Here is a 27,674-nt window from a genome sequence, read left to right as displayed (position 1 = left end):
TTTTTACCGTTGTACATAAAAATTTACATAGGTCTTCAGGACCCTAACCGGAGTGACCGCCAAGAGTCAGGGGTATTAAAAAACACCCAAAAAGCAAAAACTAAAAATTTGGTTTATTGGCCCTTTTAAAAAAAAACTCCAGATTTCAAGGAACTTTAAAAATAATTCGTATTAGTTCTTTTTATATAAACAATCTTTTTGATATTTTTTTATCAATCTGTTTCATTCAGCCATTACCATTTGACATCCCCTCGGCCCATGCCCCCACCTGTTTTTTCCTCGCACCCCAAAAACGTCACGCCACTGCCCTCCCCCAAACGTCAAAGCTTTTCGCATTCGTTCTGCAGGCTGGCTGTCATCTGGTGTCGTCGTCGGGCAACAAAATCTTCGTGACGTGGAAAATTTTTCGGCAAACTTTAAACCCCGCAAATCGCGAGTGTTTCGGTGTAATTTGTGCAATTTCCGGTGCGATCCGTGTACGAGTCGGTCCAGCCCACATCCGGAACGTACGGTGGACGGTGAAAAGGTCCGAAAATGAGTTCCTTCAAGAGAGACAAGAAGGAGGAGGAAGAAGGTAAGAAAAAAAAAAGTTGATGTGAAGAATAACAATTTGGGCAGCACCTTCCCCTCGAAGGGTTGTTGGGTTGGGTGGTTGTAGATTCTGGGAATCGGGTTGTAATGATGATTGTTTTTATTTTCGATGGTGACCCTCGAAGGCGGAAGCAATCCCTTTCTGAACCTGGAGAAGACGTCCGTGCTGCAGGAGACGCGGATGTTCAACGAAACTCCGGTCAATGCTCGGAAATGTACCCACATTTTGACCAAGATTCTGTATCTTATCAACCAGGTGAGTGGCCGGAAGGGCTGGTAATCTGTAGTGTGGAGTCTGCGGTATGATTTAGTCACATTAATTGATGGGGTAAGACTAAATCTAGTTGTAAATTCTAGATAACATTTCCATTAGAATTGCTGTGCACGACACTACAGAAAAAGATGACATCTTTGTGCATAGGGGAGATGGGGGTAAGACGGCCACCCTAAGGGAGAAGTCTAATAAAATTTACACAACAGATTATTTTGATCTCAAATTACGTACATATTGTTCTACTACTAGTCCATTATAGAAATGACATAAATTAGTTGGTCTAAAAACCATTTTTCAATACTTTTCAGCAATTTTAAAAAAATAATTGAAATCGTATATATATATGAAATACGCGGGGTAAGACGGCCACCCATGTGGGGTAAGACGGCCAGTGCTATAAATTAACTTAATAACTTTGCTAAATCCACCCAAACACCTACATGGTTGGTTCAACAGACTTCTCTGAACATCATAACTATTTTGGTTGAAAAAAATTAGGTTTCAAATGTGAAGAAAAATGCTGTTTAAAAAATTTCATATTTTGGCTCAGTGAATTTCACATTATTGCGACCACATTTATGAAAAACTATGAATTTTTACTACAAAACAAACACAATTTGATACAAAAAAATTAGTTTGTGTATTTCGATTAGAATAAGTAAATCAAAATTATGTTAACAATATTAAATAAGCGATTTTTATGAAAAGTTAGATAGGATTTCATACTATTCAATGAGTTTTGCTATATCACAGTAAAGAATGTTGTCGAAACGGTAGTTAACAGCATTTTGATTAAAAATTGATAGTTTTATTGAAAATGCTTTTCCTTTATCTACAAATATGTCTTAATAGTCAAAAACCGTCAAAAATATAACCTATATCAAATAAAATCTACAAATTACGGGTGGCCGTCTTACCCACGGAGGAGGTGGCCGTCTTGCCCCCAAATATTTTTTTTTTTTTAACATTTTTTGTAAACAGTTCATCGCATTTTTTTGAACTTTTTCGAGGGACATAATCTAGGGAAAACTTCAATTTAACGTGAAAAAATATTTGAAGACAGGAAAACATATTGTTATTTAACAAAAATGCCTAAGTTGTAATTCATCAAAATTACATCCAGTTTCAAGCTCAAAAATTATTTGTTTATTTTGAGCTATTTTTATACTATTTCAAACAATATTTCTGGCAAAGGTGACTCCATATGCATTATTTAGCATGAGGAACAGTATTGCTAAACATTTTAGTAATATTCATTAGTACACTTATTAAAACAGTGGGGTGGCCGTCTTACCCCGCCTGGCCGTCTTACCCCCAGCTCCCCTAGTGGCAACCTTGGAAAGCTGCAAAAGCAATCAAAAATATTTTTTACGTCTGAGTGAAAAAAACTAGTTTGTTCAAGACATTTTTAAAGAAGTGAAACTTTTTGATTCGAGTTGTCCAGGGTTGTTACGGACGGCGCGGATCGCGCGGATGGCGCGTATCGCGCGGATCTGGCGCGGATTTGCTGGCTAATTTTGCTCAGGCGCGGATTTCGCGCGGATAGCAATTTTGATAAACAAAATAATTGAGAACGATAGAATTGCTTTCAAATTACAAAGGAAAATATTATTAGGAATTAAATAAATTCAATCTTTTTCGTTGAGTGCGAAAACATCAATTTCTAAGAAGTTGTTTATGAAGAAAATTTTCTTCTAAAAATTATTGATTGTTTTTTTTCTTAATACGATACTTTGAAATAATCTTCAAGGAGCGATTTTTTTAATGTAATGAGATTTGTTATATAAATTTAACGTAACATTACAACTCATTATTTTTAAAACATCTGCTCAACAAACCAAATAAATACCAATTTTATTTAAATCAAAATAACAAAATTCGAAAAAATTACAGAATTTTAAAAATTTGAAGCTATGAAACTTTGTAGATTTTCTATGTTTTTTCAATATAAAAATTTAATTTTTTGAATTTTTGGTTTATTGAAAAAAATAAAAATTTTGTTGCCACTGTAATTCAGATAGAATTGATTCTACTCCCAATTATCACAACATGACGAAATCCACTTAGAAATCTGCTAAAATCTTCGTCTAAAAGCGAAATGTAATGATAAAATTAAAAAAATAAGTAATCTGGAGATCAACAATTTGAAATTTCAGAATTTACATATTCAAATAATAAAAAAAATAGAATTCATAATTTGAAATTGTCAAAACATACAGACTCAAAAAACGTAAAAAAACGAATTATTAAATTGAAAAATTACGAAAATATTACTATTGATTTTTTTGTTAATTTTATTTTTTTCAAGAAAGTTCTTAAGTTATCAAATTATTAAATTATCAAATTATTAAATTATCAAATTATTAAATTATTAAATTATTAAATTATTAAATTATTAAATTATTAAATGATTAAATTATTAAATGATTAAATTATTAAATTATTAAATTATTAAATTATTAAATTATTAAATTATTAAATTATTAAATTATTAAATTATTAAATTATTAAATTATTAAATTATTAAATTATTAAATTATTAAATTATTAAATTATTAAATTATTAAATTATTAAATTATTAAATTAATAAATTATTAAATTATTAAATTATTAAATTATTAAATTATTAAATTATTAAATTATTAAATTATTAAATTATTAAATTATTAAATAATTAAATTATTAAATTATGAAATTATGAAATTATGAAATTATGAAATTATGAAATTATGAAATTATGAAATTATGAAATTATGAAATTATTAAATTATTAAATTAATCAATTATTAAATTATTAAATTATTAAATTATTAAATTATTAAATTATTAAATTATTAAATTATTAAATTATTAAATTATTAAATTATTAAATTATTAAATTATTAAATTATTAAATTATTAAATTATTAAATTATTAAATTATTAAATTATTAAATTATTAAATTATTAAATTATTAAATTATTAAATTATTAAATTATTAAATTATTAAATTATTAAATTATTAAATTATTAAATTATTAAATTATTAAATTATTAAATTATTAAATTATTAAATTATTAAATTATTAAATTATTAAATTATTAAATTATTAAATTATTAAATTATTAAATTATTAAATTATTAAATTATTAAATTATTAAATTATTAAATTATTAAATTATTAAATTATTAAATTATTAAATTATTTAATTATTAAATTGTTAAATTATTAAATTATTAAATTATTAAATTATTAAATTATTAAATTATTGAATTATTAAATTATTAAATTATTAAATTATTAAATTATTAAATTATTAAATTATTAAATTATTAAATTATTAAATTATTAAATTATTGAATTATTAAATTATTAAATTATTAAATTATTAAATTATTAAATTATTAAATTATTAAATTATTAAATACTTAAATTATTAAATTATTAAATTATTAAATCATTAAATTATTAAATTATTAAATTATTTTATTATTTAATTATCAAATTTTAAATTATTAAATTATTATATTTTTATATTATTAAATTTTTAAGTTATTTAATTATTAAATTATTGAATTATTAAATCATTAAATAAATAAATCATTTAATTTTTAAATTATTATATTATTTTTTTGCGGATCATTTTCGGAGTCATATTTTAGATTAGAGAAATTTAGAGAAGAAAATAATAGAAATTTCGTGTTTCGATTTTCCAGAGTAAAGTTTTGGCGAGAATTATCAAGTACTAAATCCCTAGATTTTATAATTTGGTGATTTATTTTATGGTTTTAATTTTTTTTAAATCTTCGAATTTATTTTTTTCTGAATTTGTTTTTGAAGCAACGATATTTAAAGTGTTGCAAAAAAAATGCTAATATTGTTTTAGAAATGGCAAAAAAGATTCCATTTGGTACAGGTGGGATATGAATCCACAACTGATCAACGGTACTGATCCAACTACCTTCTGTATTATTCTTTTTTCGTTTAAAATTTCATTCATTATGTTACTCTCTTCTATGTTTGTCGCGGTTTTTTTTTATATGGCGCGGATTGGGTTTTGGGGTCGGCGCGGATCTGGCGCGGATTTTTTCTCGACTTATCCGTAACAACCCTGGTTGTCTTGTGAATGGCAATTGACAACAGAATAATTAGTTAAATTTAATGTTTTGAAACATTAAAAAAATCAAATTACGGAAAATTAAAATTTACGTCGATACTCGGTTAATTCGATGCTTTTTTATTTCTGTGTTTCTAATTAATAATTATTGTTATTTGCTATCCGGAATTTTCTTCAAATTGGAATAAATATAATTATATTTGAATAGAATAAGAATAAGAATCCTAATTAATGTAAATTTTTAACATGCAACGATAAAAGGCATAGCATTATCGTCACTTTTTTTTATTTTCGATCTAAATAATACTAATTTCAATTCAAAAAATTCTAAAATTATTCAATTCTTCAATTTTACAATTCTTCAATTATTCAATTATTTAATTCTTCAAATATTCAATTATTTAATTCTTCAATTATTCAATTCTTCAATTTTTAAGAACATAAATTCTAAAATTCTAAAATTCCTAAATTCTAAAATTCTAAAATTCTAGAAATCTAAAATTCTAAAATTCTAGAATTCTAAAATTCTAAAATTCTAGAATTCTAAAATTCTAAAATTCTGAAATTCTAAATTTCTAAAATTCTAAAATTCTGAAATTCTAAAATTCTAAAATTACAAAAATTCAAAAAATTCTAGAATTGGGTCCTAAAATGAAGCTTAGATTGCTGATATTATTGTTTACAGCGATAAAGCTTATTTTTCTGAGTACAATGACCCTTTGTACGACCACAAAGAGTTTAAAATGGATTTTTAAATCAGTTTTGAAAAATTAACCTCGCGGTCCTTCTTGACAGAAAAGCTCCTACTTGACAGCTCGTCCCAAGGGGACCATAGTTGATCCATCGAAAAAATGTTGTCTTGTCAAAAAAAATTTTTGCATTAAAATGAAAAAAAGTGATCAGAAATGGTTTTTAATCGTGTTTTTTACCGTTGTACATAAAAATTAACATAGGGCTTTAGTACCCAATTCTAGATTTATAAAACTCTACAATTCTTCAATTATTTAATTCGTCAATTATTCAATTCTTTAGTTTTTTAAGAACATAAATTCATTAATTCACTTCGCTCTACAGCGTGGCCTTAGCGGTCTCAATTGCAAGATTCTCTTTTTTTTAATTTTTCTTTTAAATTAAAAAAAAATCAGCTATTCCAAAAATAAAGCTTAGAGACTTTAAAAAATAAAATTCAAGGATTCTTAAATTTTCTGTTCTACAATGCTACAATGTTTTACATTGTAACATTGTAGCATTTTTGAGTAATATTTTAGGTTTTTTTTTAAAGGTTTTTTTTAATCTAAATTTTTTGAATAGGGTTTTTTTCTCAAAATTTATTTTCCCTAAAAGAGCACTCAGCTAGCAAAATCTAAACTTAGAAACCCTCCCTGTAAAGGCTTTCGAGTTGATCTCAGTCGAAATTTTCTCCAAATCTCTGAATTGCAAATGTAACATCCTGGAGCAGAACTGTTAAATTCTAATAAACACTAATTGAATTGAATAAATTTTTTGAAGTTTTGAAATTTAAAAATGTTGAATCTTGATTTTTTTTATTGTTAAATATCTGATTTTTTTAAATTCAAATGGTAAGAATGTTAATATTTGTGGTTGTGAAACTTTTTTTTAGTTTTTTTAGGTTGAAAAAATGAAATCTTCTTTTTTATTGTCAGAACTTAAACAAATATTGAATTAATATATTTTAGGAGCCTTAAATTCATAAATGTTAGAATTTTAACATTTCCAGATTTCTAATTTTTTTTATTTAAAAATATATATTTTTAAATTTATTTATTTTGATTTTTTGGTATTATGCATTTTAAGATTCTGCATTTTGAGACTAGGTCTTCTGAAGCAATTCTAGATTTTGTTTTATTTAATATTCTTTGGCTTTTAAAAATTAAAATTTAAAATTAAATAATAATATTGAAACTTAAATTGTTTATATTGTTAAATATCTGATTTTTTTTTTAATTCGAATGTTAAGAATTTTAAAATTTGTGGTTGTAAAACTTTTCAGGTTTTTTAGAAGCCTTAAACTCATAAATGTTAGAATTTTTACATTTCCAGATCTTTAATTTTTTTTTTGAAATTTAAAAATATATATTTTTTTAAATTTATTTATTTTGATTTTTTTGGTATTATGCATTTTAAGATTCTGAATTTTGAGACTAGGTCTTCTGAAGCAATTCTAGATTTTAAATGTTCTTAGGCTTTTAAAATTTATAATCTAAAATTAAATAAAAATATTGAGTAACCGTGGTGGCTTTTGTCTTGTAAGCGAAAGGTAATTGGTTTAATTCCTGTCTGGCTCGGCAAACTCAGATCCCTTTATAGAGTTAATCTGCTTACTGGGAATCCTGACGGTTGTCGGTTCGATTCTCGCACCAGGATGATGAAGCTTAAAAAAATTTTTCCCATTTTCCCACCCACAGGGCGAACAACTGGGCTCGCGCGAGGCTACCGAGTGCTTCTTCGCCATGACCAAGCTGTTCCAGTCCAAGGACGTCATCATGCGCCGCATGGTCTATCTGGGCATCAAGGAGCTGAGTCCGATCGCCGAGGACGTCATCATCGTTACGTCCTCGCTGACGAAGGACATGACCGGCAAGGAGGACCTTTATCGGGCGCCGGCCATTCGTGCGCTGTGTAGCATTACGGACAATACGATGCTGCAGGCTGTGGAGCGGTACATGAAGCAGTGCATTGTGGATCGGAACGCGCCGGTGTCGAGTGGGGCGTTGGTGAGTTCGCTGCATTTGGCCAATACGGCGGGGGATGTGGTGAAGAGGTGGGCGAATGAAGCTCAGGAAGCGTTGAACAGTGACAACATTATGGTGCAGTACCATGGGCTGGGTTTGCTGTATCATATTAGGAAGGCGGATCGGTTGGCGGTCACGAAGCTGGTGAACCGGCTGACGAAGCAGAATTTGAAGAGTCCGTACGCGGTTTGTTTTTTGATCCGGATTGCATGCAAGATTATTGAGGAGGAAGATGCGGCCGGAAATTCGAACGCCGAGTCGCCGTTGTTTGACTTTGTGGAGTCTTGCTTGAGGAACAAGAGCGAAATGGTGGTTTACGAGGCGGCGCATGCTTTTGTTAACTTGAAGCGGACCAATCCGAGGGAGTTGTCTACGGCGGTTAGCATTCTGCAGTTGTTCTGCGGATCGTCGAAGGCAACGCTACGTTTCGCGGCGGTTAGAACGATGAACAAGGTCGCGATGCTGCATCCGCCGGCGGTCAATGTGTGCAATCTGGACTTGGAGGGGTTGATTGCGGACTCGAACCGTTCGGTAGCTACGCTGGCCATTACGACGCTGCTGAAGACCGGTGCCGAGAGTTCGGTCGAGCGTTTGATGAAGCAGATTGCGACGTTTGTGGCGGAGATTTCCGACGAGTTCAAGGTTGTTGTTGTGCAGGCGATTCGTGCGCTTTGCTCAAAGTTCCCTCGCAAGCATGGAGTCATGATGAACTTCTTGAGCGGAATGCTGCGCGAGGAGGGAGGTCTGGAGTACAAGACCTCGATCGTTGATACGATTATCTTGATCATCGAGGAGAACATGGAAGCCAAGGAGTCGGGTTTGTCGCATTTGTGTGAGTTTATCGAAGATTGCGAGCACACTTCGCTCGCCGTCCGAATCTTGCATCTGCTTGGCAAGGAAGGACCGTACTCGAAGGCTCCATCCCGCTATATCCGGTTCATCTACAACCGAGTGATCCTGGAGAACGCCACCGTGCGTGCGGCTGCCGTGGCCGCCATCGCCCAGTTCGGAGCGTCTTGCGCCGACCTGCTGCCGAACGTGCTGGTGCTGCTGAACCGCTGCCAGATGGACACCGACGACGAGGTGCGCGATCGAGCCACCTACTACTACACCATTCTGAGCTCGGGCAATCCCGAGCTGAACAAGCAGTACATTACGGAGAACGGAATCGTTTCGCTGCCGCTGTTGGAGAAATCCCTTAAGGAGTATCTGAACGGACCGCTGACGGAGCGGTTCGACCTGTCGGTGGTGCCCAAGTCGCAGACCGTACAGCCGGAGGTCACCGACGAGGTCATGATCATGAACAATGGTAAAGAATCTTGATTTCTGTTGAAATTTGAGTAAGTAACTAACTAGAATTAAAAATTTTAGCCGTTCCGAAGGTGGCGCGCATCACCCGCGAGGAGGCCAACACCGAGAAGCTGCTGCAGATCCCCGGCATCCACCGGCTCGGCGCGCTGCACAAATCTTCCAGCCCGGTGCAGCTCACGGAGAGCGAGACGGAGTACACCGTGTCTTGCATCAAGCACTGCTTCGGCAATCACATCGTTTTCCAGGTACTTTACGTTCACTTGAGTTCAAAGAACTGGCAATAACACTCTTCTTTCTTGCTGTTTTAGTTCGACTGCGTCAACACCCTGTCCGACCAGCTGCTGGAGAACGTGCGCGTCGATCTGGTTATACCGGACGGGTTCATTACGCGAGCGGTCATTCCGTGCGCCAAGCTGCCGTACGGCGAGAAGGAGTCCACCTACTGCATCGTTGAGTTCCCGCCAGATCTGCCGAATTCGATTGGTAACTTCAAATCAGCCCCAAATTCATGCTAGATACTGATTCTGTTTTTTTTTTTACAGCGGCCTTCGGCGCCACGCTGCGGTTCCTGGTGAAGGACTGCGACCCGTCGACGGGCCTGCCCGACTCGGACGAGGGCTACGACGACGAGTACATGCTGGAGGACATTGAAATTACCGTCGCGGACCAGATCCAAAAGTCCAAGAAGCAGAACTTTAACGCCGCGTGGGACAGTGCCGATACTGAAGGTGAAATCTTGAAATTCTAACTTCTAAGAATAGTTCAAGTAACAAACGTGTTTAAATTTCAACAGAATGGGTCGAAGCGGAGGACACCTTCGAGCTGTCGACGGTCAACAGTCTGCAGGAGGCGGTGAACACCATCCTGAAATTCCTCGGTCTTGCCCCCGCCAACCTGTCCGAGAAGGTGCCGGACGGAGCGGCGACGCACACGCTGCTGTGTTCAGGTCAGTGCATGCATTCACACACATGTTTAAGAATTTAAAAAATTTTGAAATTGAATCAAAAATTTAAAAAATTCAGAAAAGTAAAATTCAGAAAAATAAAAAATCTTTAATTCAGAAATTCAAAGGCTAGAAACTATTGAAAATAATTAATTTTGATTATATGAATTTTAATTTCCAAAATTTGAAAAATCTGAACTATTAAAATATGACTTTGAAATTTTTTAAAATTTATAGAAGATAATTTAATTTTGTATTAGAACATTTTTAAAATTCGAATATTCGATATCATACATAACAAAACATTGGAAATTCGAAAAAAAATATATAGTTTGTAGTCGATTATGTTAACTCCTCGCTAAAATTTCACTCCGGTTTGCAAAAATATGACTCCAAAAATGCTTTAAAAATATATGATTTTCTGGATTCCGTAATTTTGAAATAGTAAAATTTGCAAATATTAGATTTTTACAATTCTACAATACTACAAATTTACAATTTTATTATTCAACAATTATTTTAGAGTGCCAGAGTTTTAAAATACAGTAGTTGTTCGGTAACTGGGCGTTGTTTAACTGGGCGCTCGATAACTGGGCCCACTGAAAAAGCAGACAAACGTCAAAAAACCAAAGCAAACCGAAATGACCGAGGGGTTAATGGATGCCAAGAGCCTGTTCAACAAATAAAAAAACTGTTTCCATACATTTATTTAATTTCAAGTCACAATTAAAGAAATATGAAAAGTAAGCATTGTAAATAAATTTTAGTAATTTTTATGTTTATATTTCATCAGAAAAATATTATGCATCGGTGGTCCCCTGGTTATTTTTCGTTCAGCCCAGTTACCGAACAACTACTGTATTAGATTGCTAGAATGTTAGAATGTTGGAATATGACAATTTTATTATTAAATTGTTTTTTTAGAATGTCAGAGTTTTAAAATTTTAAAAATTTTGCAATTTATAAATTTGGTATTTTAGAAACTTAGTTAAAATATTAAATTTAATAATAAAAACTTTAGAAATCTAGCAATTTAGTATTTTAGAAATTTAGAGATTATAGTTAAAAAAATTGCAAGTTAGAAATTAAGATTTTTCATAAATTTTAGAATTTCAGAATCTCAGACTTTTAAAATCATAGAATTTTAAAATTTTTGGATTTAAAAATTTTGGAATTTGAAAATCTAGGTATTTTAGAATTGAAGATTTTTAAAATTTTAGAATTTTAGAGTTTAAGAATTTAAGAATTTAAGAATTTAAGAATTTAAGAATTTAAGAATTTAAGAATTTAAGGATTTAAGAATTTAAGAATTTAAGAATTTAAGAATTTAAGAATTTAAGAATTTAAGAATTTAAGAATTTAAGAATTTAAGAATTTAAGAATTTAAGAATTTAAGAATTTAAGAATTTAAGAATTTAAGAATTTAAGAATTTAAGAATTTAAGAATTTAAGAATTTAAGAATTTAAGAATTTAAGAATTTAAGAATTTAAGAATTTAAGAATTTAAGAATTTAAGAATTTAAGAATTTAAGAATTTTAGAATTTTAGAATTTTAGAATTTTAGAATTTTAGAATTTTAGAATTTTAGAATTTTAGAATTTTAGAATTTTAGAATTTTAGAATTTTAGAATTTTAGAATTTTAGAATTTTAGAATTTTAGAATTTCAGAATTTTAGAATTTAAGAATTTAAGAATTTTAGAATTTTAGAATTTTAGAATTTCAGAATTTTAGAATTTTTGGAATATTAGAATTTTAAAATTTTAGAATTGAAGAATTTTAGAATTCCTTTTAATCTATTGTCAAATGTCAAATTGAAATGATTGTTACCTATAACCTGTTTTTTCAAAATTTCTTCCAGGCACATTCCGCGGCGACGTCGAGGTGCTGGTCCGCTCCAAGCTGGCCGTCTCGGACGGCGTCACGATGCACCTGACGGTGCGATCAACGGACTCGGAGGTGGCGGAACTCATCACGTCCGCGGTGGGTTAATCAGGTTTAAGCCCTTTTACACACACACATGCTCTTACTTATCTCGTTTTCGTGCAAGGCAAGATGAAAGGAAAAGAAAACAAATGTTCTTTTTTATGTTATAAACATTGGAAATAGTAGTATCTTTATATAATTAGTAGTAGAAGGAACACAACACATACACAGCAAGTGAGTAGGGAGTAAAACAACCAGCAGACTCTAGTGTTAAGTTTTTCGCCGGCATTCGTTAGTGACTATCCTAGAGGAAACAAACAAAGCAAAACAATAGATGAGTGGCACCTGTTTGGGCTGAAAAGAAAAGAAAGAAGTTGAAGAAGGAAAAAAGTGGGAAAATCAAGCTTAGAATCAAGAGCAAAAATTATGTGGAACGAAGATGTGAATAACTGTATTAATACTTATACAAAACCCCAGAATCGAGAGGAAAAAATATAAATCTTTTCTTTTAATCAACCAACCCAAATTTGCAGTAAATGGAGAAAACTTTGGCCAAGCGCATTATAAAAACGGCATTGATTTATTGAGTCCCCCCAAAAAATATAGAGAAATACTGCAATATCGTCCCTGTTTCGCTACTTTCCGCCCCATTCTGCCTGCGCCCGACGATGAATCGCGCGTTTGCATAAAATATTTACAATGTTTAACATTTATTATGTGGCCCGCGTCCCCAAACAAACGGATTTCGAAAGGAGAGCAGCAAACGCAACGACGCGAGGACATAAATTGCAAAATTTGCGCGAGCTCGCGCACTTGTGTCGTCGCCGCCGTTGCACCAGCAAAAGTAATAAACAACAATTATATTAAAATTCGGCCCCGCAGAAAACCGCAGCCAAATTGTTTAATGTAGTGAAATAAATTTCTTTTCCTCGCGACCCGGCAGCTCCTCCTCCTCTGGCCAGGGGCGATTATAGTTCCGATCCGAGTTGTGTGTGCGGTTCCAATACAATGTCCTCCGGGTGCGCTATTATGTGCGGCGAAAGTTTCGCAGTTTGCAGATTAAACAAGCAAACGCACACGCATTTGCGGAGAGAGCGGACGAGGACGAACCGTTAATGTCGTTTCGCTAGTCCGCGGTGTCCTCTTGCTAGTTTTGCCAAACGACGCGATGGGGAAAATTAAACTGTACAGAGAATTAACATAAATTAAGGATGCGGGAGAGACAGAGACGGAGGGGACGCAACAAACGGAACTGTGCGCCAAGATGCATAGAGAGCAAATGTTTTCGTGCTGCGCCCATGTGGCGCGCGCTAAATTGGAATGTTCAACATCAACAGTGATTTAGCATGTTCGTGGTGCGAAGGATTGTGGATTTTTTTCAGCAAAAAATCACATAGGTTGGTAAGTATTTTGAATTCTAATTCGTGTTTATTTTCTGATAGTTCAAAATGGTTTCAAATATATTTTTTTTTCATTTATCACAACACAGAGACAATCCGCTTACTAGAATCCGGTTTATCTCGCCAAATCTAATGGAATTCAAATCAAAAAGCACTCAAACTTTAATGTTTCAGCTCCAAATAAGTGAATCTGCTCTGTATTTCATTTTCCCGGAAATTCACGGGAAATCTTAAATTTGTTAGAAATTCTGATGATTTTGGCTCTGACTAATCACTAATATTTTGCATCAAAATTGTATAGAACAGCGACTTTGTTAGTTGAAATAAATGTGAAGATCAATTAAAAGCTTAGCTGTATTTTTGGTTTAGAAGAATTTTTTTATCAAATTGTTTGGACAGTGAGTAAAATGAATCCATGTTCCACAAACATAAACTTGTCTATGGGACTAGTTTGAGAGAGTGTGTTTTGACACATAAAGTTGAAACGAAAAAAAAACAAGTCTTACTGAATCTTGCTTTTGGAAAAAAATATAGCTTTTTAGTTTTTCCTAGCAACTCAATATTTTTTTTAATATTTGGATTTTTTAAATATATGTTTGCATTTTTTACAATACGAAGTAGTTTTCGGTTGATAGCTTTTTCATCAAACAAAAAAATTGTTTAAGTTATACGATAATTTAACAGCGTTCTACAATCAATCTTCCATTTTTTTTATTTAACCCTCTAACATCCGTTGCTGCATCAGTGCTCCACAATTCATTTACATAGCCCCTTCCCGCTCAGTTGAACACGGAGATTTTTTACGGTTTTACTTGCCATTTTTTTACGGAATTTTCCAAATTGGACGGATTTTGAATTGAAGGCAGTAAACATCCTAAGTAACACTGTGCTGGAAGAATGAGTTCATAAAATTCAATGGTTTTCGAGAAATTTCAATGTTAAAATTGTAATTTTTTGATTACTAGAGGTGGGCAAAATCGCCCTTTTTTAGGAGCCGCTCATTTTCGTTCGCTCATTAAAAAGAGCCGCTCTTTTGAACGGTTCTTTCGCTCTTTTTCAAAATTTTGATGAAAATGTTTTTTTTTAAGAATCGTGTGATTTTATAAGTTATTTCACACTGGACTTTTACAAATTATTTGATAAAAAATTAAAACTGAAAACGAGAAGATGTCCTGAAAAACATAGGTCTTGTCGGTCTCTATGTCGAGATTTCTACTCGAACCTAAATATTCCAGTAATTGAATGGCATCCAAACTTAAATCTAGGAAAAATTACTATTAATTTTAAAATTGCGTTTATTTCTGCAAGAATTGAACTAAAGCTGACAATTTATTTGGAGAAAACGTTCTGTGAACTCGGACAGAAGGATTTTTTTTTCGAAAATCTCTAAACTATTCAGAAGATTTTTAATAATATTATGCAATTTGAAATGCTCAAATTTGTATTCCGGTAATACTTCAACTTTGATTCAGTTGTAAAGTTAAAAATATTTTCATGTTGATAAAAAACCTTTTTTATTTTTGTTTTGATATTTGAAATAGCATTTTCAATTCTCAAAAACAAATTTAATACTTCATTTTTTGGAAATTCAATAAATTATATTTATAACAAAAATCATGCCATCTTGGGCCGGTTCTTTCAAAAGACCGAAGTTTAAATAAAACTGCGGTTCTTTTTTTGTAAGCCACGGCTCTTTCGCTCTTTTCAGTGAATCGGCTCTTTAGCGGCTCGCTCTTTTTTTTTCCACCTCTACTAGGTATTAAACAAATTGAAGTAATTCTTCTTGCACAAACCTATTTAAAAAGAAATAACATTTTCTTGAAAAAGCTCGCCAAAATTGTAATAATGTATTTTCATTAGGCAAGATCTTTTTCCAGATGCTTAAGAAATTAACATTATGACAAATATATCTTAATACAGTAGTTTTTCGGTAACTGGATTGAACAAAAAATAACGAGGGGTCCACCGATGCATAATATTTTCCAGATGAAATATAAAAATAAAAGTTACTCAAATTTATTTACAATGCTAACTTTTCATAATTCTTTAATTGTAACTTGAAATTAAACAAAAGTTTGAAAAAAGTTTTTTTTAAATTGAATAGCGATGATGATGGCCCTCCACTAACCCCCGCCCATGGGATTACATGAAGTTTATTTATCTTGTTAGATATTTTTGTAATTTAACTGTGTTTTTGATTCATTATTTATGTATTTATTCTCTTGTTTTAAACCATGCGCGTCCATCAAAAAACCTTTATTTCTTTAACATTGCATTGAACAGGGACCATCTGGGTATTGAGATTATTTCCCCCCGCCCCATCTCACACACATATGAGTCCATTCAAGGGTTTTACCGCGCCCAGAGTCGCGTTGCTTTTGATAAATTTGTCATATGAGGCCCAGAGACGTTTGTTCTCGTGTACCCAAAGAGACGTGTACCGTTATACGGATGCCGACTGTCATAACGTGCCTCCTTCACAGCAACCCTCTAGGGATTTAACACACGTGAACTTCACAAATTAACATTATTCTTAACGAAACACAAACAATGCCGTTTAAACACATTAAAATTGTCCTCATTTTTTACTTCACTTGGCAAATTGTTATATAATTTTATGCCCTTATAATATAAAGAGTTCTGTGAAGATGCAAGTAAGAACGAAGCAGTTCTTATTTCATCTGCAAACCGAGTATGAATATGAATTTTGCATCCATTAACCCCTCGGTCATTTTGGTTTGTTTTGGTTTTTTAACGTTTGTCTGCTTTTTAACTGGGCTACGGCCCAGTTATCGAGCGCCCAGTTAAAAAGCAGCCCAGTTACCGAACAACTGCTGTATCAAATTTTCTGATACTCTGATTAATTCTATGACACATTCCGCCGTGACGTTGCAACGCTTTGACTTTTCTTTTTTCAGTATTTAGGCTGTAACTCAAAAAATACATTAAAAAGGTACATATGTTATTACAGATTCGGAAAGTACATTAAATTTCCTATAAGAAACATTGTTGAAACATTATTTTAAGCGAATATTCTATTATTGAGAGGGGAATATGTAGCGTGACGTTGCAACGCGTGACTTTTTCTCAATCCTGACCCAATTGATGTTTCGCCAATAACTCTGCTCTGTCAAACGACAAATTTGGAGTTCTTCTTCCATTTTTAGTGTAAAATTCTCCAAAAAATTGAATGCAATCATTAGTTTTTCGAAAAATTCAAACCTCGATTTTTAAAGACCACTTACATTTCGTGACGTTGCAACGCTCTGTTTTTGAAAACAGGGTTTTTCGTTGCGTTGCAACGTCACGAAATTTTAGTTTCAAAATAAATCATAGTTTTTGTTAGTTTGAACAACTGTAGGTTAAGATTTTATTATAAGGCATTAATAGACAGTACAAGGACTTGTGAATTGATTGGTCCGCCCATGTTAGACCCTCCTCCCCTATACCGCTTTCACAGTAGCAGTACAATTTACGAAGTTTTCCAAAGCGTGTTCAATGTAAAAATAAATATTTGTATTATTCCATTATCACTAAGGACACCTCCTCCCCACTTTTCCCTCCTCTATCCATGTAATGGGACGTCCATGCATTACGTAACGGCGTAATATCAAGGAGGGGGAGGGGGCGTTTGCGGATTTATACAAAAAAAATGTATAGGAAATGTATTACCAGGGGGTGGAGGGGGTCTAAAAATAAAATTGTTTTGTTACGTAATGCAAGAACGCTCCCTTAATATTGTAATGGTTTTGAGCAATTTATAAAACACGTGGAAGTTTTAAAAGGGAGAAGGAGCTTCAAGTTTTCAGGAGGGCTGAAATTTACAAGAAAGTGCCCATATCGATTGTTGATGGCCCCTAAGGGGTGATCTGCAAACAACGTAACTTATTTTGTTGACTTTTGTGCTTTTTAAATTAAATTTGAGGAAACAATAAAACTGTTAACCTACGCGACATAACATTTCGAATTGCGAACAACTAAACGTTGCATACATCTTATTTAGGTAAGGGTTCGTCCAACAACAAAGTAACAAAAGTTTGTAAAAATAAAAAACAATCAAATCACGTGATTTTTAGTGTTAGTTAATGTCACTGTAATTTGGCCTACATAAGGGTGTGGGATAAAAAAAATCAATGCGTTGTATTAGAATGAACCCTCACGTAAATCAGTTTATCATAAAGGGGCCATCCAGTAACCACGTGATTACTTTTTAGAAAATTTTAGAATTTTCCCCCCTTGTGAACATCGGTCAATTTTGATTTGTTCAACAAGTTTCATAAAATACCTGCTTTTATCGAGTTGCATACAAACTTAAGTAACGAGATTTGTGAATGACCCATATACAATTCTTCTGTAAATATGCTCGGAAACATTATATAAAAATATACAATATTTAGTATCCTTTTATCTTCAAAAACCAACTACGCATACACCTTTTTTGCCATGTGACCAATATGATTTAAAATTTCGTGACGTTGCAACGCAAACTTAAACCTGTTGTAACTTTGGATCTAGACAACCAATTTAGTCGCTCTAGGTTGCATTTGAAAGCTCTTTCCAAGTACAAAGAGCATCCAATATATCAAAATGATTGAATGTTTAGTTATCTGTTGTCATAAACAACTGTCCCTTTTTCGTGACGTTGCAACGCAATAAAATGGTAAACTTACACTAGTTTGAAAAATACTTAACTTAAGATAAACTGCAAATCCATGACATTTCCGTTTAGTACATTTAAAAACCTACAAAATGCAATGAATAGAATAATTTTTGGATTTTATTTCGCTGAAAACCAGGAGTTTTAAGAAAAATGTTTTAAAACGATGATTTTATCACGAATTGATGCATCACTTAACGAACTTGTACAAAATGATATTCAAATGATCAATTAATGAAAACCATGATTTTTGAAGCTTCAAGTAGTCTAGAATCGAGGAAAAATATCCAAATAGCTCATACACGCTTTTCAAAATTTCATCCTAAGGTGTACATTGCCGGAGAATGTGTCCTATATAAATTGAACAACAAATTAAATTCAACAAAGCATGTAGAGCTTCTCAATTTTTTTCAGAGCATTTAAAAAAAATGTTCCAAAATGTTATGAAAATGTATACTTCCGCTTGAACTTCGGGAATTACTAGGAAATTTACGGGTTTTATTTACGGGAAATCCTGGGATTTTTTTCCCGGGACTAGAAATTGGACGCTCTTATTTAGATGCAGAGGTTTTGACAAAATGCATTTTTTTCATAAATTTTGAAACAATAAAAAAATGCTTTCTTTTTTCGCAAACCAATAAGCCTGGTACAAATTTCATATAAAGTTTTTGTCTCCCCCACCCCCTTCAAAGTTGGCCTGAAAAATAAGGGGGCAGAACAAATATTTTTTTCAAAAACTTCAAAATTTCAATGGAAATTGAACTGCAATCAGCTGAAATCAATTTTAAATGCCTCTGCGTTTAGAATCCTTGATTTGATTGATTTTTAGCTATGATTGCAAAACAACTGAACTTGTGTTAAATGCATTTTAAAACGCTTTTTGCATTTAAATGTTGAGACTTTATATTCACCTTCTAAAAGTAAGCATTTTAGGCATTTAACAAATTTGAAATTTTAAGATCCAAAAAGAACCTTCAAAAAGAACCTTCAGAAAAACCGATATTTTCATAAATTCATTGATATTTTGAAAAAGTTGAACATTCTTTTACTTTTAAAATTATGTTGAAATTCAGTCTTTTTTTGCAAACCAACCCCCCTTTATGATCAAACTTGCCTGTATAATTTCTTTAAAAAGACAACAACAAAAAATTTTTTGACTTTTTTTTATTAGGTCTTATAAACATATGAAACACAATAGCTTATAGGTATTTTTTTAAAGAAGAACTCTAGTAATGATGTTTGAAGAAAGTTTCCTACATCCAAATTAGTACTTTTAAACTGTAAGATTTACTGCAAGCTTTTTTTAAATAAATAAAATATTTGTATGAATTCATAGATATTTAGCAAATTTATGGCAGTAGCTTCAACATTTTTAAAAATTAACCTAAAAATTAAACCATATGTTTGCTATATTATTTTCGTATTTGGTGTGCAATCTTTCTTTCTGGGAATCCTATCTAGATAGTACAATATAGCACACGGGGTTTCGAGATGAATACAGTAGGGCGCTCGATAACTGGGCCGTAGCAGACAAACGTCAAAAACCAAAACAAACCGAAATGATCGAGGGGTTAATGGATGCAAAAATTATGTTTAATAAATAAAAAACTTTTTTCAAACTTTTATTTGATTTTAAATTAAAGAAATATGAAAAGTAAGCATTGTAAATAAATTTGAGTAACATTTATTTTTTTATTTCATCAGGAAAATATTATGCATCGTTGGTCACCTCGTCATTTTTCGTTCAGCCCAGTTAGCGAGCAGCATTTGGTGATTTTTTTTTGAAACGCTCTTTACAAAGAAGACAATCATTACTTATTTGCAAAATAAATATTTTAATTTAATGAAACCATTTTCAACAATAAAAAAATGAGTGTAAGTAACGGAGTAACAGAGTAACTTAGAGCAAAAACTGGCATTTTATTTTTGGTTTCATTTTGCGATGTATCGCAAGCCCTGCTACCAGAAAACGATATTGAGCTCAAAAACGAATTAACTTTTCTTCAAGGTGCTTTCTCTAGATTAATCTGTGGTATGGTAGTCAAAGGTAATATTTTGAACAAGAACAAACCATTAACAGCCATGATAGAACAGATGCTTTGCTGATTTGAATAGCGATAATAATAAACTTGAAACTTTGTTTTGCATGTAGTACCAGCCATTCAATTACGGCTAACCAGGTTAAAAATCCATTAGGAATTAAACTTTCCCTTTACCATTTGATATTTTACAACCTTTACAACCTTTACAACCAATCAACCAATGGAAATGAGGGAAAACCCGTTTGCGGTTAGAAAAAAAAAGAAAAAAATCCTTCCACTCGATACGTGAGTGTATCGAAATCCTTAAACGATTTTATTGTTACGACCGATATTATCACTGTTTTCACCACCATCAAAAAGCCATCGCTGAACCGCATCTCTCTCCATCTCGCAAAGTGAGTCTGAATCGTTTGCTATCAATACAAAACGTGGAGATTCTTATGTTTTTGTTAATGGTCCCTTTCAGAATCACTTAGCTGTATTTGTGTAAGGAAAATTTCACCCCTTTTCGCACCTTTGATAACACTTTCCACGAGTTTTCCCCAACAAGTATATAGCGTTCTCTTTCACTCTTGAGTTGACTCCGCCTCCCAACCAAAGCAAACACCCATCCAATGAGAGAGCACCGCTCTCAAAAAGAATAGGAGAAAATTACGCTTCTCTCTTTCCCAAATTCCTGGCACGCTGCGATTTGAATCCTCGTTGGAATGCGCGCGCAATTCTTCGCGTAATAACGAAAATGAAAATTGCATTCACATTGTGATTGTGCCCGGTAAACCATTGAGAATAGAGCGCAAAGTGGTGTTTAATCGTGTGGAACATATTTTCGCACGCGACGCGGGGGTGAAGTTGTCCCCGCAGAGTAAATAGTAGAAGGGAGAGGAGGGTTGTGAGGGTGGGGTGAAAAATGGAATCATCTCAATTCATTCAATCTGCTTAAATTGGTCGATAAATTTGTGGAATGCTGTCAGCGATCGAAATCGAACGTGTTTTCAGTACAGAACAGGGTGGAACCGTTGAGTTGTTAAATGCTCTAAATTTCTATAAATAAAAAAAACAAATCTTTTTTTTATTTTGAAAGCGTTTCAAAAGCAACCATTTACTAACTTAAAAAAAAAAACATAATAAAAATTAAAACAACTCATGAGTAGATAATAACATATTTCTAACAGTCCCATATTGTCTAGTGGTTAGGATATCCGGCTCTCACCCGGAAGGCCCGGGTTCGATTCCCGGTATGGGAAACTTTTTTTTGTTGAGGGTCTATGTTGTTCTTCTACAATTCGATGCCTCTGTGCTCTGTTATGCTAACTATCTAGACTGGTAGGGAAATCAGCAAGCTTAGTATAAGAGAGCACATTGGCATCGAATTGTTATACGCGAATATTCCAGCATTAGATTTCTTAAAAACCGTATTAATTTTTCAAATGAGCGTAACCTTGGATGTAAACAAACATTCTATCCAACCTGCTCTAGTGTCATTTTACGTTGTTTGTAAAATATTTGGAAAACATTGAGCACACTTAATTTTAAATACAATTATGATATTATTATGCTTACATTCTTTTTAATTTTAAATGTAAACTATTAGAACACTTTACAGAATTCCTAAAAGTAATGTTGATTTATTCGTCTTTTTTTAATACACAACAGCCAACACAATATCATAGAGATACATTCTTACTCTTGAACGGATCAAATTAGTCCGATATGCCAATATATCGATGGTTTCGATGGTTTGTTCTAACTCGAATCAGTTGAACCCGGAACGTCGGATTGAGGTGCTTTTTGTTGCGTTAGGTTCGTGTAAGCCCAAGGAAGGTTTATATGCTGAAAAATTGTCACTTTTGCCACTCTGGGACCGATTCTGGAGCATTTGTAGATTGCATGGAAAAATTTACATAAACTCAAATTTTGATCACAGGAGGCTGAATAAGCAAACAAGCTATGCTTCAAGAAACAAAAAAGTCAAGACGAATTTTGCCGGGTAAGGCTTGTATTTTTTTTACAAAATAAAAATACTTAAGGATTTTCTACATAACTTCACCCAAAAGAAATAGGGTACGTTATCCATTAGTGGACCCCTTTCCTATGAACCCTCTGAAGGGTTTTTGATGAAAAAATCAATAAAATCCCAATTTCAAGCGTGTTTTTGTCAGCAAATCTTTTATTTGGCATGTCCAGCATCATTTAAAACAATGTTGACTGACATTGAATTGTCCTTTTTGCCAAAATAAGTGTTTTGAGTTCGACGTCTGAAATCAGCAATGGCCACTAGCATTTACACAACAAAACAGCATTTCTATTTTATGATTGAATTAACTATCCAATCATTTTTTGCCTGGTTATTTAACTCCAGTAAGTCGAAATAATGTAAGTTTAATCAACTATTATAGAATAAAGAGAAGAACTGCTCCAAAAGTGGACCCTTGTTAATTTAACCTTCAAAAATGAAGAAAACTGTGTATTTAAGCTAAAGTTTCTCTTAAACATACAATAAATGCTTGTTGTAATTAACCTAATTGCATATTTTTTGTTTATGAGTATAAATATAGCTGTATCCATGTTAAAAGTATCAAAAATGCTGAAGCCGTAAGAATTTATAATTAATAAAAAACTATTGTTGATTGTACTTAACTGAAGCATCATAATCAAAGTTTGAAATGATATTTTATAATAATAAATAAAGAACAAAACATTTTTTGAAAATAAACATGGGTAGTTTTAACATCAGCTGTAAGCAAATCTATTGTTTTGTTTCGGTCAACTATTTATGTAATTTATATGGAAAAATGTGCATCAAAATTACTTTTTTTTATCATTTTAATGTTTTTATTGTTTTTGAAACGTTTTCTTCGATCTTTTTCGGAAATAAATTTGTTTAAGAGTCTGTTAGGTTTTTTTTGCTGTTTTATGCCAAATTTGTTAACAAAACATATTTGTTTATGATGGAAAATCCATCTTTTATTCATTATATCTATCATAAGACTTTCTCCATGCATCAAAACACCAAATATCGGTTAAATTTGGTATAAAAATAATAGTTTTCCTATAGTGGACCCAAGTCCACAATCGGATTATAGACCCGGGTCTACTATAGGAAAAGGGGGTCCATAACAGGCAAAAAAACTTTTTTTTTCAGATGGCTATTTTTCTGCTCAAAAACAAATTACTGATGAAATAAATAGTCAAAATTGTTCAAATGACTTCAGATTTCATTGTTTTGTACAAAGGGTTATGAAAAAGTGCTTAAAATATTTAAAAATTGTGAAAAATGTGCGTCGGCTCTACTAGGGGGTCCACTAATGGTTGAAATACCCTATATAGTTCAAAATCTGCAACAGTGAATTTGCTACAGAAAATGTTACATTTTATAACAGTTTTTGCAGCAAGTTTACAAAATCACTTTAAAAAAGGGAAACTGATTGAATTGCAAAATAACGATGATGTATGTATGAACAGATTTTTTCTTGAGGTTTCACGTTTTTTCCGATCTATGGTCTGTGTTTTTTTTTAGATTTTTAAAATCCCGACTTACATTTCAAAGGGTCCAAATAATCGATTTAGGTTTTTTTGTGATTATAATTCGTTGCAAGGTCATATCCAAATGTTACTTAATCCACCCTTAGGTGGTTGGCGCCTTCCTCACATTTAACGGGTGCTATCCAAAATGCAAAATTGCATAAATAGCACTTAAGTGCTTATAACTTTTGATAGGGTTGTCAGATCTTCAATGTTTTGAATGCGTTGGAAAGGTCTTTTGTATACCTATCCAACGATAGGTTGCATGCGAGATCCGGACAAAATTTTCATCAAAATATCTGAGATCCGGCCTCCAAAAAGTGCGTAAATAACACTTAAGTGCTCATAACGTTTGATAGGGTTGTCAAATCTTCAATGTTTTGGACGCGTTGGAAAGCTCTTTTGAATACCTATCCAACGATAGGTTGAATGAGAGATCCGGACAACGTTTTAATCAGCATATCTGAGATCCGGCCTCCAAAAAGCGTATAAATAATACTTAAGTGCTTATAACTTTTGATAGGGTTGTCAGATCTTCAATGTCTTGGACGCGTTGGAAAGGTTTTTTAAATACCTTTCTTAAAATGTATAGCATGACATTTTCTTACAAAAACCACTCTTTTTACAATCTTCCGGTCTATTGTTAAAATCGTTTTTAGCATAACTTTTGAAGGACTTAACTAAACTGCATAATTTTTAATAGCGACTTATGGGACTTCAAGACGGATCGAATGACACCAAAACGGACAAAATCGGTTCAGCCAATGTCGAGATAAACGAGTGACATTTTTTTGATCAACATCCCACCACACACACACATACATTTGCTCAGAATTTGATTCTGAGTCGATAGGTATACATGAAGGTGGGTCTAGGAGGTCTAATTGAGAAGTTCATTTTTCGAGTGATTGTATAGCCTTTCCTCAGTAACGTGAGGAAGGCAAAAAGGATAGATCAACATTGTTCAAAACGGATTATTGTGAAGAATTTTCTCGAGAATGATCACTATTTAAAAATAAAATAAACATATTTGTTTTTCAGAGAATTTTAACCTAAAAATGGCTTTAACTCAAAAACGGTGCAATTACTTTTTTCCCAAAAATCATAACTGAGAAAATCTTTTCTCAAGAAACAGATTTTTGAATATTTGCTTTAGCGCTTTTTTATGTTCGGCTTTCAAATTTGTATGAAGACTTGTATGGGGGGCTTATTAATTTCTTTAAGCAGTGTTCCGCTAAGAATGATTTTATTTTTTTTGGGAACAATATAGAAACTTATTCAGGGCATAGGAAAATAAAAATGCAGCAATCTGATTAAATAATCGATTTAAAATAAAAAATATTGGTTCAATTTCGCTAACTTCAAAACTGTTTTAAATCACCCGATCTTTTTTAATAATAAAAAGACCATGCAAAATTGTGCAAAACAAGCCATTAAATATCGTCATCTGGTGTGAATTGGATAGAGAACAATATCTGGAGTTTTTTTTAAAAGGTCCTATAAGCTATTGTGTTTCCCTTTTAAAAAAAGCTCTAGATATATTTTATCAATGCAAGAAACTGTTTTTTTTTTCTTTTTTATAACTTTTGAAAAAAAAAAAACGATTTGTAAACAATGTGAAAACGTTAAGCTCAATTGAGTTTTTTTATTTAATAACATTGGTTGTGAATACAAAGAGACGAGATGTTCCTTTTAATTTCTGAGGAACAACTCGTCTCTTTGTATTCAAAGTAATACATTCCGCTGAAACGCTCAACCAAACCACAAACATTGGTTGTTTTCGAAAAGTGAGAATTCCCCGTAAATCTAGAAATTGTCTTTTTTGTTTTCAATCGGTCACTTTATGTGTGATATTTTTGTTTGAATTAAATAATGGTTATTTTCTGAGTTAGATTTCAGTACTATAAGGTTTTGTATACAATTGCGTTTAAAAGGATGGCACAATAAAATAAACCGGAATCACCAGCAAAAAGCTTCCTTACGACCTCCCAACAAAACCAAAGCTAAAACATAAAACAACCTGTTGTGGCGAGCAAACTGTTCGAATTCAAACGATATCCCAGAGCGAAAAGATGAAAAAACAAACAAACTCACAAAACCCCTAATCCTCTTCTGGAAAAATCACTCGCCAATTTTCCGGGTCAAACTATCACCACCGATTAAAGTCCCTCCGATTCAGTCAGCAGTCTCGATCCCATCATCGGGTCGGGTGGGGGGCGAGCATCCATTATGAAAATCACTTTTCACACCTCCTCGTTCTCTGTCTGTTTTTGTCCTTGTCTTGCTGCCAGGGGATTTTCCCCTCAACAAGCGATTTTCCACTAGAGAGATAGAGGGAGAGCGAGCGAGCAAATGGTCACCCCATAAAACGAACATCTCTATCATCGTAACATCAGCATAAAGTGGCAAAACAGGGATGCCATCATCACACCAATACACACTCGAGCGATGTTGTGTCCTTTTTGTGGATTTTCCCCCGAATTTTCCACCTTCGCAGGCTCAGTCTCAGTTTGGCTCTTCTTCCGCGCGGGGATGAATATTGCATTTTGATTGGATCGGCGCTCTCACAGTTCAGTTTACGAGCTCGTTTCGAAAGGATTTCCTCCCGTCGGGAGCTGGATTTTCCCGGAAAATTCACTGGAAAGAAAAATCACTCCGTTCCGGTACATTAAACCCCTTTTAAAACGTGTGTGCGAGTGAGACAGCAAACAGCGACGACGAGGACGACACTCAATTTGATTACTTTTTATTATGATAATCATTACACAAACATTCAATTGAGTGTCGTGGTCTCGCGTGCGGGTTTTCCACACGACGACACGGGAGAGAGGAAAATTGTCAACCCCCGGGACGCTAGAAACAGAAGCTGCATCTGGAATATGGCGTCATTATCGTTTGGCGAGCCTCGGCAGATGGTTCTCTCCTCTTCGTGGTAGACGGCTGTGATTCGGGCTGAAAAGTTTTTTGGCAACAAACACAACCTGGATAACGAACGGCGGCGAGGAAAGGGAAAAGTTATTTTCCGAACAAATTGTGCAACTTGAGGATAACAAGTGTTCCGAAGGATTACCTGCAGTGTAATAAAGTGTGTAAAGTTTTCCGGGAAAAACAACTAGGAAGAGACATTATTTGTCGCAAAAGGATATCTATGTGCGGTGTGCGACATCAATATGGAATTGGATTTAAAACTTTTTCTGGTGAAAACTTTGTCAATAGGAAAATACCTGGGGGAGTGAATGACTGATTGGGGGAGCATATTGAACATTTCAAAACTATTTTTAAATCTTATAAAGGAAACAATGTTAGCAAGTTTTAGAATTTTTAAATAATTTAATCTTTTAAACTGTAACCTAATCTACCATTATTTAGGAGGTTGGAGTCTTCGGAGACATAATAATTATAGTATTTTCATTTTAAATAACAGCATCCGGTTGTATGATAAAACCCGAAAATATTTGTTTAAACTATTATAGAAATTGATCATAAGAAGTACATTAACGTAATTTTTCTGGTTTTTAATGTTAACACATGAAAATGATTTATCCTTAAATTTCAATGTTATTTTAAAATTTTGGATGGATGGATTTTTTAAAAAATTTATTGATATATTCAGAAAACAAAACAATTTAAAAAAAATCCTGAAACATTTAGGAGCAAAAAGAAGCATAAAAAACCATAGGAATGGATAATGAATTCAAGGAAATTTGATCTAATTATATGTTTCTGTATCAAGGCTAAAAAACATCATTCAAAATACCAGCAACATAATTAAATTTTCAAAATATTTTCTGAGCTCTCTTGTATTGAGACTCTAGTTTAAATAAGTTTTTTAGACCTTTCTTTCAAATGTATCATTCTATGCCAGCTTACACAGCAGTTGCTAGGAAATCATGGATTCTGAGGACCAATTTTCGATGTACATTATGAGTGACGTTTTGGCGGTACTTCCTTTTAAACTCCAAAATAAAAAAATCCTTATTTAAAAAAAAAAGTTTTATAACCACTGCTATTTCCCGTGAAAAATCTCTTGATTTTTTCGTTTTATGTAATGAACTTTAAGAATCGGCAATAACCCAGACTGAGATTTTTTCATTCAGAACTGTTTTTTGTTATTTAAATATTACTTTTTTTGCACCTTTGCAGGATTTCATTGTATA

General features: G+C 32.7%; 2 protein-coding genes and 1 non-coding gene across 5 annotated transcripts in view; all 3 read left to right on the top strand.

The window, feature by feature from the left end:
- Positions 1-322: 322 nt before the first annotated feature.
- LOC6045774 (coatomer subunit gamma) lies at positions 323-12,466 on the top strand. Its single transcript, XM_038254421.1, has 8 exons — positions 323-574; positions 717-847; positions 7,392-9,027; positions 9,090-9,274; positions 9,338-9,512; positions 9,572-9,757; positions 9,823-9,975; positions 11,832-12,466. Exons 1-8 carry the CDS (start codon positions 535-537, stop codon positions 11,960-11,962), a joined length of 2,637 nt encoding a protein of 878 aa, XP_038110349.1. The 5' UTR covers positions 323-534; the 3' UTR covers positions 11,963-12,466.
- Positions 12,467-21,167: 8,701 nt separating this feature from the next.
- On the top strand, positions 21,168-21,239 carry Trnae-cuc. The gene has a single exon. It is a non-coding gene; the product is annotated as a tRNA-Glu (tRNA).
- A 4,797-nt stretch (positions 21,240-26,036) lies between these two features.
- Positions 26,037-27,674, top strand: part of LOC6045771 (homeobox protein ARX) — a 37,489-nt gene continuing 35,851 nt past the window's right edge. Inside the window, exon 1 of one of the 3 annotated variants that reach the window (XM_038257680.1) lies at positions 26,037-26,180. The gene's annotated coding sequence lies outside the window, so the exon portion shown is untranslated. The other 2 variants (XM_038257683.1, XM_038257682.1) reach the window with 2 other exon arrangements.

The sequence above is a fragment of the Culex quinquefasciatus genome, chromosome 2, assembly GCF_015732765.1.
Source record: "Culex quinquefasciatus strain JHB chromosome 2, VPISU_Cqui_1.0_pri_paternal, whole genome shotgun sequence".
In the NCBI taxonomy this organism is placed as follows: Eukaryota; Metazoa; Arthropoda; class Insecta; order Diptera; family Culicidae; genus Culex; species Culex quinquefasciatus.
This window is presented reverse-complemented; position numbering and strand designations above follow the sequence as displayed.

Bases quoted from the DNA above. Each gene is read 5' to 3' on its own strand.
- LOC6045774 (XM_038254421.1), top strand. From the start codon at position 535: ATGAGTTCCTTCAAGAGAGACAAGAAGGAGGAGGAAGAAG. The intron at 9,028-9,089 runs GTAAAGAATCTT...TAAAAATTTTAG, and splicing joins GGTCATGATCATGAACAATG to CCGTTCCGAAGGTGGCGCGC. The intron at 9,275-9,337 runs GTACTTTACGTT...TTGCTGTTTTAG, and splicing joins GCAATCACATCGTTTTCCAG to TTCGACTGCGTCAACACCCT.